The sequence below is a fragment of the Branchiostoma belcheri genome, unplaced genomic scaffold (assembly GCF_001625305.1).
Source record: "Branchiostoma belcheri isolate BF01 breed outbred unplaced genomic scaffold, Haploidv18h27 scaffold96, whole genome shotgun sequence".
Lineage (NCBI taxonomy): Eukaryota > Metazoa > Chordata > Leptocardii > Amphioxiformes > Branchiostomatidae > Branchiostoma > Branchiostoma belcheri.
In genome coordinates this window covers 529476-542792 of record NW_017804642.1, presented here as the reverse complement: position 1 = coordinate 542792, position 13317 = coordinate 529476, and the positions used below count along the sequence as shown (strand labels likewise).

The 13317-nt window shown below is 41.5% G+C and overlaps 2 protein-coding genes across 4 annotated transcripts in view; one reads left to right on the top strand and one right to left on the bottom strand.

Moving 5' to 3' along the window:
- LOC109461796 (nucleolar MIF4G domain-containing protein 1-like) overlaps positions 1-11969 on the bottom strand; it is a 17966-nt gene extending 5997 nt beyond the window's left edge. The window contains exons 1-13 of the mRNA XM_019758197.1: positions 11850-11969; positions 10219-10459; positions 9528-9743; positions 8836-8995; positions 8556-8641; positions 6996-7726; positions 6328-6398; positions 5804-6057; positions 4796-4889; positions 4220-4322; positions 3292-3422; positions 1871-2002; positions 829-938 (exon numbers count right to left, since the gene is read on the bottom strand). Of these exons, the coding sequence (XP_019613756.1) occupies positions 829-938; positions 1871-2002; positions 3292-3422; positions 4220-4322; positions 4796-4889; positions 5804-6057; positions 6328-6398; positions 6996-7726; positions 8556-8641; positions 8836-8995; positions 9528-9743; positions 10219-10443 (2313 nt within the window). The 5' untranslated portion in view covers positions 10444-10459; positions 11850-11969. The remainder of the gene's footprint in view (positions 1-828; positions 939-1870; positions 2003-3291; positions 3423-4219; positions 4323-4795; positions 4890-5803; positions 6058-6327; positions 6399-6995; positions 7727-8555; positions 8642-8835; positions 8996-9527; positions 9744-10218; positions 10460-11849) is intronic.
- Positions 11970-12013: 44 nt separating this feature from the next.
- LOC109461797 (RISC-loading complex subunit tarbp2-like) overlaps positions 12014-13317 on the top strand; it is a 26034-nt gene continuing 24730 nt past the window's right edge. Inside the window, exon 1 of one of the 3 annotated variants that reach the window (XM_019758200.1) lies at positions 12014-12232. The gene's annotated coding sequence lies outside the window, so the exon portion shown is untranslated. The remainder of the gene's footprint in view (positions 12233-13317) is intronic. The other 2 variants (XM_019758198.1, XM_019758199.1) reach the window with 2 other exon arrangements.

Here is a 13317-nt window from a genome sequence, read left to right as displayed (position 1 = left end):
CAGTGCAAATTATTCTACTATTGACAGGACGATCCTGTCAGCAGTGCAATATTTTCTGTCTATTGACAGGACGATCCTGTCAGCAGTGCAGTATTTTCTGCTATTGACAGGACGATCCTGTCAGCAGTGCAATATTTTCTGCTATTGACAGGACGATCCTGTCAGCAGTGCAATATTTTCTGCTATTGACAGGACGATCCTGTCAATAGCCACAGGCTAATCATTATGTGGGCAGTTATTCTGTATGATACTAGTAGTCATTTGCAAATTTGATGCATACACATGCATTTTGTGGACAGTCATGCTGGGTGCTTGCCGTAAAAAGCATCTCATTGTGATAGCTAGGAAACTCTGCATACGGTACAAAAGGCAATTTTCCTGTCTCTTGCCACAGAGCTTATTTCATTTCATTTTATCTATTTACAGGGTAGCATGTCGCCACGTTGGCGCTTTTCAAAGCCTGTGAGCTTACAGATACAAAGATTATCAAATACAAAATTTCTGATCACATATTTAACAAAAGATTATATCTGTATCACAGTGGAACAGTCTTGCTGCTGACCAGCGGCAACTGACAGCAACGTCAGCATTTAAAAACGGACTGTAGATGACCGCAGATGAAATGTGCCTACATTGTATACTGTGATTGTTTTGTATTTTTTTAATATGTAAATGTTTGTAACATTTGTTGTATATTGTTGCGTTGAACTTGTGTAATGTTATTTTTAATGTGTGCCCAGGGATACCTGAAAATCAGATCAACTGATCTGAGGTATGCACTGGTAAAATAAATAAACTTGAAACTTGAATGTGTTAACTCAGACAGACCTCACTGGTCATGACCACAGCAAAGATGTTCCTCCTCAGGTCTGTGTTCATCCGCTGTCTCCTGGCTAGCTCTGAGATCTTCTCACTCATCTCTCCCTGCACGACAGGGCCTGACGGGAGACAAGACAAGATCACAGCTCACATGAGACACTACTAGCAGATTACAAACCCTTCTCCATAGATGATGTGACCACTTCAAGCCAATCAGGGTTCTTTCCACTGCTTGAGGGACCAGCGAGCGCCGAAAGTGGGAGGTTCCTAGGGGGTGTCTGGGGGAAATTTTGAAAATTGAACCTTCTGAAATGGCATTTCCTGCGTTTTTAGAGGATTTCAAAGAAAAAATCAGAGATAACTTTTTTCAATGACAAAGTGAGCAGTTTTCCTACGATTCCAGCCTTGCTGGTGACACAAATCAGTCCATCTTTTAAAGAAAAATCTAGGACCATTAGAAAAAAAGTGGACCAAAAAGTGGACCTTTGTGCCTTCATCCGAACCCCCCTGGCTATGGGCATGCTAAGGAACCACTGACTAGTGCTGTGTACCTAAACCCATGTTCAGGTCCAGGTCCGGGTTCAAGTCCAGAGGTTTAGGTTTACAAGTCCTGACCTAAACCCAGGGCATATAGAAAAGGGACTTCTCAGTGAACATTTCCCAATGGAAACTGGGGCATATTTACCGCAAAATTTTTAGCGAGCACTGCACTACTTAAGGGTTTAGAAGCAAGATGTGTTGTTTGCGAGGCACGTCTGGGCATTACATGTAAACTGTGGCCATATAATTTATGGAGGCGGACACTTGACGATGCCCAATGGCAATGTCTTCTTCATTTTGCAGCGCAAATTTGTGACTATTGAAGATTTTAGGTGGTTAAGAACAAACAGGGGAATGTGACATGATTGTTTTGTAAGTCTGGAACAATTTTTTTTTTCGACTTGAACCTTAAAATTTTTACAAGTCCGGAACTAGCAAGTCACAGTTCATTGGCAGTTACAGGTAAGTTTCTAAAGCTTCAGATCAAAGAGTAATAGACTAGTGATGTTACCTTCCCCGTCGTTGTCTTCCTTCCCTGGACCCCTCCCTGTCCAGGCCGACCCCACCACCCACCAGCGCCCCTTCTCTTCTACACTCAGGAGGTCCTCCAAGGGGATCTGCAGCTGGGTGTCAGTCATACTGCCTGGGAACAGTAAGGAGAGAAATCAGTTAGCTAAACCCCTTCTCACATCCTCCTCCACACACAGGAGGTCCTTCATGGGGATCTGCAGCTGGGTGTCAGTCATACTGCCTGGGAACAGTAAGGAGAGAAATCAGTTAGCTAAACCCCTTCTCACATCCTCCTCCACACACAGGAGGTCCTCCAAGGGGATCTGCAGCTGGGTGTCAGTAATGCTGCCTGGGAACAGTCAGGGGAGAAATCAGTTAGCTAAACCCCTTCTCACATCCTCCTCCACACACAGGAGGTCCTTCAGGGGGATCTGCAGCTGGGTGTCAGTTCTAACTGCCTGGGAACAGTCAGGAGAGAAATCAGTTAGCTAAACTCCTTCTCACACCCTCCTCCACACACAGGAGGTCCTCCAGGGGGATCCACAGCTGGGTGTCAGTCATACTGCCTGGGAACAGTAAGGAGAGAAATCAGTTAGCTAAACCCCTTGTCACATCCTCCTCCACACACAGGAGGTCCTCCAGGGGGATCTGCAGCTGGGTGCCAGTAATACTGCCTGGGAACAGTCAGGGGAGAAATCTGTTAGCTAAAGCCCTTGTCACATCCTCCTCCACACACAGGAGGTCCTCCAGGGGGATCCACAGCTGGGTGTCAGTCATACTGCCTGGGAACAGTAAGGAGAGAAATCAGTTAGCTAAACCCCTTGTCACATCCTCCTCCACAGACAGGAGGTCCTCCAGGGGGATCCGCAGCTGGGTGTCAGTAATACTGCCTGGGAACAGTCAGGGGAGAAATCAGTGAGCTAAACCCCTTCTCACATCCTCCTCCACAGACAGGAGGTCTTCCAAGGGGATCCACAGCTGGGTGTCAGTTATACTGACAAGGAACAGTCAGGGGAGAAAGCAGTTAGCTAAACTCCTTTGGTATGACAGCAGGGGATCAAACTCATGACCTGCTGAATGCAATGTGAACACACTGGTCCCACACAGATTTTTTTTTTTAACCGAATTTAACGTCATTTTTCCCCAACCGGGGGTTAGACGTGCTTGCACCAGGTACAAGTCTTTTTTTGAAGCAAGATTTTTACGGCTGGATGCTCTTCCTAACGCCAACCCAAACCCTAGTAGGGCCCAGGAACCCTCTAACTGAGGGGGGAAATGCGTGTTAAGTGCCTCTCCCAAGGGCACAATGTCTGGGTGCGAGTCCAACCCTGGGGATTGAACCTGGGTCTTCTTGCTTGACAGTCGGACGCTCTATCCACTACACCACACAGACGCAGATAAAATGAGTAAATAAATAAATACCTTTATTTCTGAGCATTCCTCGCAGCAGCTTCTGCAGATGCTCCAGGTGAGCAGGGTCGTAGTTTGGCATCTTCTTCATGTTGTTGTTTCTCAGAGCTGCGATCGTTTCAAGCATAAACTTTACACGAGACCTGGAACACCAGATTTGTATTATTTTGCATACTTAGGCCAGAATGTCATGCACTTATAGACAGTACTTTCTAAGACTCAAGTGAGAGAGATTCTTGTAAGGCCAAGAGCAAAGAAGATGTTTGAAACATGTGTAATTTACTGTGACACGAGCAAAGGTAAAAAATAAATATGTTAGATTTAGTTCCTAGTGAATTCTTTCATCAGTGACAACTTTGGAAGGATAAGGATACTAACCTCCAAATTTTCAATGGCTATCAGTCCATCTTGTTCACGGAGTGAAAGAATTCACTAGGAACTGTATCTATACGTGACAAATGAATCTCTTCAACGAAAATATGTTAGAGAACTCAGAAAGTCTAAACTTCTACAAGTGGTAGTGCCACATACTAAGTTTCTTTGGCCTACGAAAAAAATGTTGTGTTTCCTGTTTCCCGACCGACCCTTGAAAAAACTGCAGACCCTAGACTTTTTTTGTGAACCCTGCAAGGAACATACATTTTCCAAGCTGATAGACTTTTTCTAGCTCCATGACCTGACACCTGAGTGATGAAACATTGTACAATCAGTTTTCTGATATTCACTTTGAAAATGAAAGTGTCCTTATGCAAGTTTTACTAAATTGTTAAATTGTATTGCATAAGTTGGATCACTAGAGATTGCCAAAGTCTAAAAAAAAGAAAGAAAGAAAAGATAATCCCTACCTACCAATTTTTTCAGGACTGAAACAAGAAACACAACATTTTATTTCCTAGGCCTTGGCTGAGGTTAGTACAGGAAGGACAGTAAAGTGACTGACTGTTCCCTGAAGTCCTGACTGGCTGCTGCAGCCTTGGTACTGATGACCTGGATCACATCCTTTAGAGCAGCAGGGTCGTCCTTTCTGATCAGGAAACCAACATCTGAGACAGATAGAGGGGGGTGTATGGGTGACTTTAATGTATGCCATAAGGCCATGTTGATTTTATTATAATGGATGACATTCTCTTGGAACGCCACAACTGATGCGAGCGTGCAAATAAAAAAAAAGTCCCTACGTGGTCGTTATATTTTTATCAACTTCACTCACTCACTCACTCTCTCCCATAGCTTAGTCAGCCGTCTAGTATTAATAACTATGGGCAAAGAAATGTGCATAATTTTATTCAATAGACACAGAACACTTTGAAATATTCTATTTGGTTCCTTTGATTTCTCTCCCCTATAGTCAAATAAAATCGATCTTTGGGACCCATGGGGTTACAATGCAACATAAATAGTAATGGTATACTGCAGTACCCTCTGCAGCCAACAGAGGGCAGTTCTAAAACATGAAATAATTTCAGACATTGCAACTCAAGAATACACCTGTACTTCTTAGACTAGTAATACTTACTCCTGAGTACTCCCAATATGAGTTCTATATCACGTTCATTAAAACTCTCAATCAAGCGCCTGATGATGTCATAAATGAGAACGCAGTGGATGAGCTGTAAGGAAAAAAAGAGAGAGAACATTATTGACAAATAAACCAGTTTTATTTTTCCTGTGTGATGGGCGATTAAAAAGGGTGATTATGATTACGTAGCCAACAACTACTATTAGACTAGGTACAATTACACTAGAAAGGTAGCATTTGCAAAACAAATGCATTATTAATTGCTTACTTTCACATACATATAGTGTAGCCTGACAAACTACTGCTCTGTTTATCCTTACTCAAACAAATTCATAACAATTTAATATGGTGACACTAGTCCAACTCCGTGGGCATGCCCCTACTCTTTTTGGAAAGGTGTGGGGGGTTCTTTTTTTTTTTTTACGTGCGTGGGGTGTGGCTCTACCCAAACACGGGACCTCCATTTTACGTACTATCCGAGAGACGTCACTAACCGAAGCTAGGTACTCATTTCCACCCGGGTGAAGTGAGAAAAGTCGTGTTCAGTGCCTTTCTCAACGGCACAACATTGTTAAGGCCACACCAATTTAATTTCTTGGTTAACGGTTCACCTGCTTCATTTTTTTCTGATTTGCAAATTAAAAAAAAAAATTCAGAATCAACTGCAAAATGCTCATATTCTGCCCTGAACAGTTGAAAACAGTCCTTTTCTTCCTAGTTGTTACAGTTATTCCATCTTTCAATGCAATGGTGTCATTAAAAGTTCAACATTCATTGTTTAAATTTTGAACCAGTCTGGTGTGTTGACTTCATGGCTCATATCATAGTATTACCATTTGGGCCATGATAGGATGCCTAGGCCTGTTTTTATTTTTATTTTTTTTTTGCCCGCCCGCTCCATTATTTTTCTAGAAAAATCCGTTAACCAAGAAATTAAATTGGTGTGGCCTAAAGTACATTGTATGATTATCCCAGTAGAAAAGCTAAGTAATCAGTAAAATTGACCTTGAAGTTGTAGAGGTGGGCAAACATGGCGACCACATTATCACACTCCTTGCCCTCCCCACGGTTGTCGTTGGTTCTGTGTAGACGGTCGAAGCGCCGTGCCAGGAACTCCACAAGGTGAGCGCCGAGTTCCGTCCCGATGTTGTTGTGCAGGAGGGCCACCAACATGCAGTGTTCCATCATCAGTCGCTCAGGCAGAGGGTCAGGGGAGAGACACGCCTCTGTCAGCACTGACGTCACCATGTCATTCATGTCTGTGGGGAAAAATCCAAAATTCCAAAATCATATCCAGTTGCTTGAGTAACTGCTTTTTGGCGTATCTTATTACCTGGATGTCTAACCTTCATCAATGTAGAAATTATGTTCACAATTATGAAATATGTGAGGAAAATTTCGTTGACATTTGTTAAAATTTACCTGCAAAGATTCACATTTTGTACCTTGTTGGAGCACAACTTATCATAGATATCCTAACAATATAACATGATAGACTGACAAAAAGAAACATATTTCTCCCATCTCACCATTCCTACTGTTGCTGGCATACAAACTCTCGAACTGTTTCCCAATGCTGTGCATGTTGCCTTCACTTAACCTGCATTCAAAAAACGAGATGAAATGTTTTACAGTTAGGATTGATACCAAACAAACTTGGTAATCCACCTAATGCAAGATAAATCTTCAAATCAAAGTAAGGTTACTGAAAATGGGTTGAAGTATAAGTTTTAGATGAGAACTACAGCTTTACCGCGCCGCTTGCCTGCGAAGCTGGTGTGTTACGCCGAAAGGTGGTTATACCGGCTATTCAGATACAGATACAAGATCTTAGCATGAAAGTTCATCTAAGTGTGTTGGTACAAGAAATTATGAAGACTATTAATATTTCTTTCCAACACTGGAATGAATTAGGGACTTACCCCAAATTTTTACATTAGAGCTCACAGAACTACCCTGAACAGAGACGGGAGTTGACACAAGTTATCTGGCACGTATGATCCGCTACTACGGTCACGTGTCTCTGACGTCACATTTCAAGAGTAAACGGGTTCATTCCGTGAACAAGGTTGAAGGAGTCCGCCAAAAATGTGGGTTAAGTCCCTAATTCATTTCAGGGTTGGAAAGAAAGCTTAGTCTTTATTTGGAAAGAAAGCTTAGTCTTTATTTCATAGCTTTACAAGATAGACAAGCTCACCTGTTGATCAGCCCTTTCACCTGTTTCCTGAGCCGGTCTAAAGTCACCTTCCTTCTCTCATCATCTCCAGGTGGCTGCAGGCGCTCATGTGGAGGGATGTACCTCGCCACGGCCCCGCCATAGATGTCTAACTTCTCCTGGGTTCTCTCTGAGGGATTGTCTTTACCCGCATCATCTTTGTTTGATTCAAGTGTTTTCTTCTCTTTACTGGTTCTAGCATCACTTTGTTCCTGTAGATTTTTACCACCTTTTTCATTTCTTTTCTGTTCCTTTTTGCTTACCTTTGTAGCAGCTTGGGTGTCTGAATTCTTAGATTTTGCCTTATTTGGTTTCTTTACAATGTCAGGTTTGGTCAGAATGCTCTCTTCGTCACTCGATTCTGAGTCTTCTCCAAGGTTATTTTCAAGGTCAGAGTCGTGACTTTTTTCAATCATGCCACTGTAATCATCATCATCATCATCATATTCATCATCTTCCATGCTTTCATCACTATCATCCTCATCAAAATCATCATCATCTGAGTCTTCTTCACCTTCTTCTAGCTGATCTAAAGCTTTATGTAAGTCATCAATGTCTCCCATGTCTTCATCTTCCTCTATATTATCTTCAGAGCTATCATTTTCTACATCACTGTCATCCTGCTCATCTTCCTCTTCCTCATCATCATCATCATCACTGTCATCACCAGCATCACTCTCAGTTGTGTTCTTTAATGCTTTTCTCTTTGTTTCCTGATAGATGAAAAAAAGACACAAGTTAGTACCACACACACTAGAGCTGTGTACCAGTACACAGTACCGATTATATACATTAGGTACCGGAAAAATTAATTAGGTACAGGTCCAAAATAAGTAATCCCTAAGTACTGGTACTGTACCTAAAAAAATTCACACTAATTATATGCTTATTTGTGACCTAAAAGGCAAGAAAAGCTGGTCCCCCATGGGTCCCAAAGTAAAGACAATGTGTTTGTGTTACAGACTGACAGAGTTACCTACAGTGTACTCTGAAAGATCTGTTGCATATTAGTTACACTCCATCTAGATGTCACTTGGGTCAGGTATATGTTGTATGGTAGGAGATGAAAACACAGCTCTAATACACACTCATGTCTAAAGCAAACACTGGTGGTATCACAGCTATTCAGATTGACAAAGCGTCAATGCTCAATTCATCAAAATAATTGGAAAGAAAGTTTCTTTTCTAGAGTATGAAAATATGTTTGCTGAACCACTGCATGATGCATTGTAGTATATACATATAGAATACAACACGGGGTATTCCGTATCGCCTGAGGTATCGGCCCGACCGCGGGTCGGATCGCCCGACGGCCGCAGGTGCGTGCGGCAAACACGCGCACCTGCGGCAAACACGATGCGGAATACACGAGTTTTGAAAGCGGTCCACGCAGTTAGGGCAAAACGCGTTCGAATCGTTCTATGGAAGCCAGGGAAGCCCGGGCCGTAACGTAAAGTACGGACCGGTCCGGAACCCGTTATCGAACATTATCGCGGCCCGGGTATGATATAAATAATGAGATTGCCCATTGATGAGTCCTACCTTGCTATCTGGCTGGTCTTCCTCTCCATCTGAGTCTTGAAAGATGGCTGCCTTTCTGGTATCTTCATCACACAGCTCCAGCAAGTCTGTCATAAGAGTCAAGCATCTTATAATAATTTTTCTATTTCTATAAAAATCTACATGTTATATATATATATATGGATAGACTTGGTACCTGGCGTAGTTGTAGCACAAATGTTCTTCATTATCATGGATGAAGAAAATACTGGTAATCATCAACTGTAGGCAGATGCAGTGCAGTGAACCAAGAAAAGGATACAGTCAAAACCATCTCTCTTCAGTGCCATTGGGATGGACTTTGTCTTCCTCTTGTTATAGCCAAGATTCTTCTCCAGTCTCTTGATGATCCTGTCTTCCTCTTCATTTTCCTGGATCAGCTGTTCTTTGGACTTACTCTGTGTCCTTCCTGCTTTTCTTTTCTGGTGGTAGAGGCAAGGACACTTCTGTCATTACAAGAACACTCGAGGAGAAACACAACTATGTCTAACGTCTATCCTCTTTAACAGACACATAACTGATATACCCTAACAAGTATATACCCAGTAATTAGTATTTCTGACATGCTTATTTGTGTAACTATCTATGCAGGGCTTGAAATTTGTTTTTGGGAATAGGTGCACTGATGCACGGGCCTAAAAAATTAGGTGCACAGACAATTTTTTGGTGCACCATATAAAACAAAACTTGATTACAGATCTTACTGCTCCTCTTTTGAGCTTGAATATAAAATGGGAGCTAACTTCAAAATCTTAAACAAGTACATGTACTACAACAAAGGTTTTATTATTTTTCTGACACTTAGATGCCAAGAATATCCTGTACAAAAAATACCTAGACCAGTGTACCCAAAGAAAAAAATTGGGTGCACAGCTCCAATTTTGGGTGCACTACAGAGGGCTGAACATTGATTGTCATTCAAGAAGTACAGATAAGATAATTTGCAAAGGTTACCGTTTTCTTGTCCATTTTCTCCATCAAGGCTTTAATACTCTTGTTCCTGTGATCTTCCTCAACAGTCTCCTTCTCTATTGTTACATCACTTTTACTTTCGGTTTTGTGAGCCATGTCTTGAAGTTGGAAGTGAACTCTCTTCTGCTGTCCTCCTGTGCCCTTGGTTCTTTCCCCTCCTCTAGGGTCAGTTTGTTTTGAGGCAGTAGTCTCTGGGACCTACAAAATCAATTCATAAAAAAATTCAATTCTGACTCTGAGACCATCTAAAACTATACAGTTCTACATATATATCAAGGTACAACTATAAAGCTTGTTGTCCTTCAGCTAGCAGTTACATGGTTTCGCAAACAAGGAAAGAGATATATTGTCGGTGAAGGTTCAGCATCAAGGTAATATAATAAGATACGCCAAAAAAAACAGTTACTCAAGCAACTGGGTATGATTTTGGAAACAATAAAAAAAATTTGTCTTCACTAATTTTCATATCAATCAATAGTTTGTCCATACAATTATAAACCTGCTTTTCTCACAACTCTCTAGTGTCACTGACGAAAGGTAGCGGATTCTACCTGAAACGTCTGACCGTTTCCAAAATCATATCCAGTTGCTTGAGTAACTGCTTTTTGGTGTAAACTACAGTAAAGCAGTATATCAATTGTAAATTGTGAAATTGTGTAAGAAGATTTTGAACCTTCTGGTGCCTGTAGAAAGCATCCTTCCTGGCCTTCTTGTTTTTCCTGGCAGCTTTTCGTTGCTCCTTGCGGTTGGGCAGTCCCTGGACCCTTCTGTCCTGCTGGGGTGCAGGAAGAGTCGGTACCTCCTCTCCCTGGGTCAGCTTCTGGATATCCCAACGGGCCTTCTTCAGGTTTTCTGGTCCACTTTGTTTACCTCGAGATCGTTTTCTCCTGGGAGGCATGTTTCCGCTGGTTTCCCTGATGACCAGAGAGATGTTTGTTTGTTTGTTTTGCATAACCGGTAAACCGCCTTTAGGCGTAACACAACAGTTTTGTACATGTAAAAACAGTGCAAGCTGCGTAAGTCCGGACTTTTAAGGTTTGAACCACTCACACCGGGAAGGTCCCCTACTCTTTTCGAGAAGCATGGTGGGTTCTTTAAGTGGGGTGTGGCTCTCGGTTGGGTTAAGGCGGCCTAGGCTGATATTCATGTTTGAGTTCGGGCGTGTGTCTGCACGATGGCCACAAACATGTTTCGAACCCGAATCATGTTCCACCATGTTCGATATGACGTCATTCGAATAGAACGCGTGTTCGAATTCGGGGTTACCGGCGGTCATTTGTATGTTTCCCCTGTAAACCCGCCTTGTTACGCATTTTATTCACGGAGTATGACTTAAACGGCTTTACGCGCAGCTGAAAACAGCATAATTGATCTTTAGAGTAATCCATGTTTACGTATTATCACTTTTTTAATCAAAATTGTCCGAGGCTATTTTGCATATAAGTCGATATTTTTTAACTGCGGCGATTTTTTAACGAAAAATGACAGAAAAATAGCTGTTTCTGTCGTTTTTGGCCCAAAAAACAATGAAACTGTCATTTAAAACAAAATAGCCTCGGACAAAAATAATAAATAGGGGTTTGGCTTTCTACTTGTAAAATATCATGATGAAAGGTGTTGCTACCGCTTGCACGTGAAGCCATGAAGTAAACAGCTTTTTTTTTTAACCAAAATGTTGATTTTTAACCCAAAAATCCAGAAGTAGTAAAAACAAAATAACCTTTATTCAATGTGTTTCAAGTACTACTAGAACTGTGTGAAGTTTAGTTGTGGTGCGACCAAGCTATCAAAAGTTACAGGCATATGTATGAAATACTACTCATAGTATGCCATAGGCTGCCTTAACCCAACCGAGCTCTCACCAAACACAGGACTATCCTAGGTACGTCCCAAACCAAAGCTAGGTACTCATTTCCACCTGAGTGATGTGAGGAAAGTCGTGTAAAGGGCACAAGATTGGTGACATGGTAGGATTCGAACCCGGGACCTCTTGGTACTGAGCTGAACACACTAACGCCAAACGTCCCCACATAGATGCTTACCATGTGTAAATCAATCAGTACTGCTTAGTTAGTTCTGCACATAAGTAGTCTAACCAAATTAAAGTGACCTCAAAGTGCTCAGTCTGATATATTGGTTACAGGGTGGCCAAAATCATGGTCAGAGATCTGGCCAAAATTTAATGCCACCGTAGGATCTGCTTGGAGAAAACTGTTTAACGGGTTACGTGTGCGAAACCGTGACAAACGCACTCCTTTCTTTTATGAAATTCCAAATGTGATTCCAGTACAGTGAGGCACCTACCTTATAGCCTTGTAGACTTTCTCAAACGCAGAAGAAACACACGTATGTTGGATAAAAAACACTAAAATCAAAGAAACTCATGAACATTTTCGCACATGTTTCTCCGATTGCCATCTTAATGACTTCTGACCTCTGAACTTTGTTCTTACATCCTGACCAATCAGCGTCCGTGTTTCAGAGTTGCGCAGTGGACTGTCTGGGAGGGACCGGGCTCCAAAATTTCGCACCTTTTTCCTTTCAAGGGTCCGTTTTGATGCTTAAAATCCCGGGATTCCTGTAACTAAGGGAGTTCTGGGGTTTTAGTTTCATTACTGACTGGACTTAGGAAGGTTCTCCGGCTTTTCATCGCTTGCCACGGTCTGGAATTCCCGCAGCAGTTGCCGGTAAGTGGAGAGCACATGTGTCTTTTGTTCGTCGATTTTCGCTTTTCTTGTTAGGCCCTTCGCATGATGTTTCCCTTCATAAATACATGTATACTGGAAGGATCATGAATTTTGATAGCTGATGTTGGTGTAATTCTTAGCGTGCTACTTCAAACCACTCTTACCAAGTGAATAAAATGCTATTTTTGCCACACTGCATTTTTTTGCGCTGCAAACTCCTTGATTTGCTAAGTTTCGCAGGTCTTTCTCAAAATCATAAATTATAATTGGTTATTTGTCTATATGCAATTACTTTCAGTTTAAGAAATAAGAATTTTCTATAATTTTCTATCTGCATACGTGTGATGATATTTCTCCAACATTCAACATCGTTTTCTAATTCATTTTGTAATTAATGATATTTATACATTTCAAATTAATACCTTGAGAATCCCTTGGTGATAAGAGGCATTTCTGCCTGTGGTGAACACCCTCTTCTCATTAAGGGTATCATCATACTCATAATCATATTATTTCAGCTCCATTTCATGTGTGCATGCACTCAAATTGTATGTAACTGTGCATAAATATGCTTTGTGGTAATAACGCATGCCTCAGAACACAATGGCACATACAAGTCCCAAGGGATCTTGCAATCATTGCTCTTAAGGGCATATGATTTATATCTTCTTTCTGATCACCACTTTTGTATGAATGGGATAACCTATATACCTGTAACCTAGATTGTGGTAGCTCTAAATTGTGGCATGCATAAAATGTTAATTGTATACTATAGATGAGCACAATGTCATGAATGTCCAATGAATGATGGCAACTGGCACAGTGTGTGTTGTAAAATGCACAATGTGCAGAGATGTCATGATGTGATATTTGTCTGGCATTGTAAGGCCACACCAAGTAAATTTTATGGATGACGTCCTTTGGAGACCCTAAATCTAATGCGAGAGGGACGAAAAAAAAACAAGAAGGGACCTAAAAAACAAGATAGCCTAGATTAGAAATATACTAAGAGACAAACAAATAGTTAGGACACAAATTGAATGAGTGACACAGAATTAACAAGCAAGAAGTATTTTATCATCATC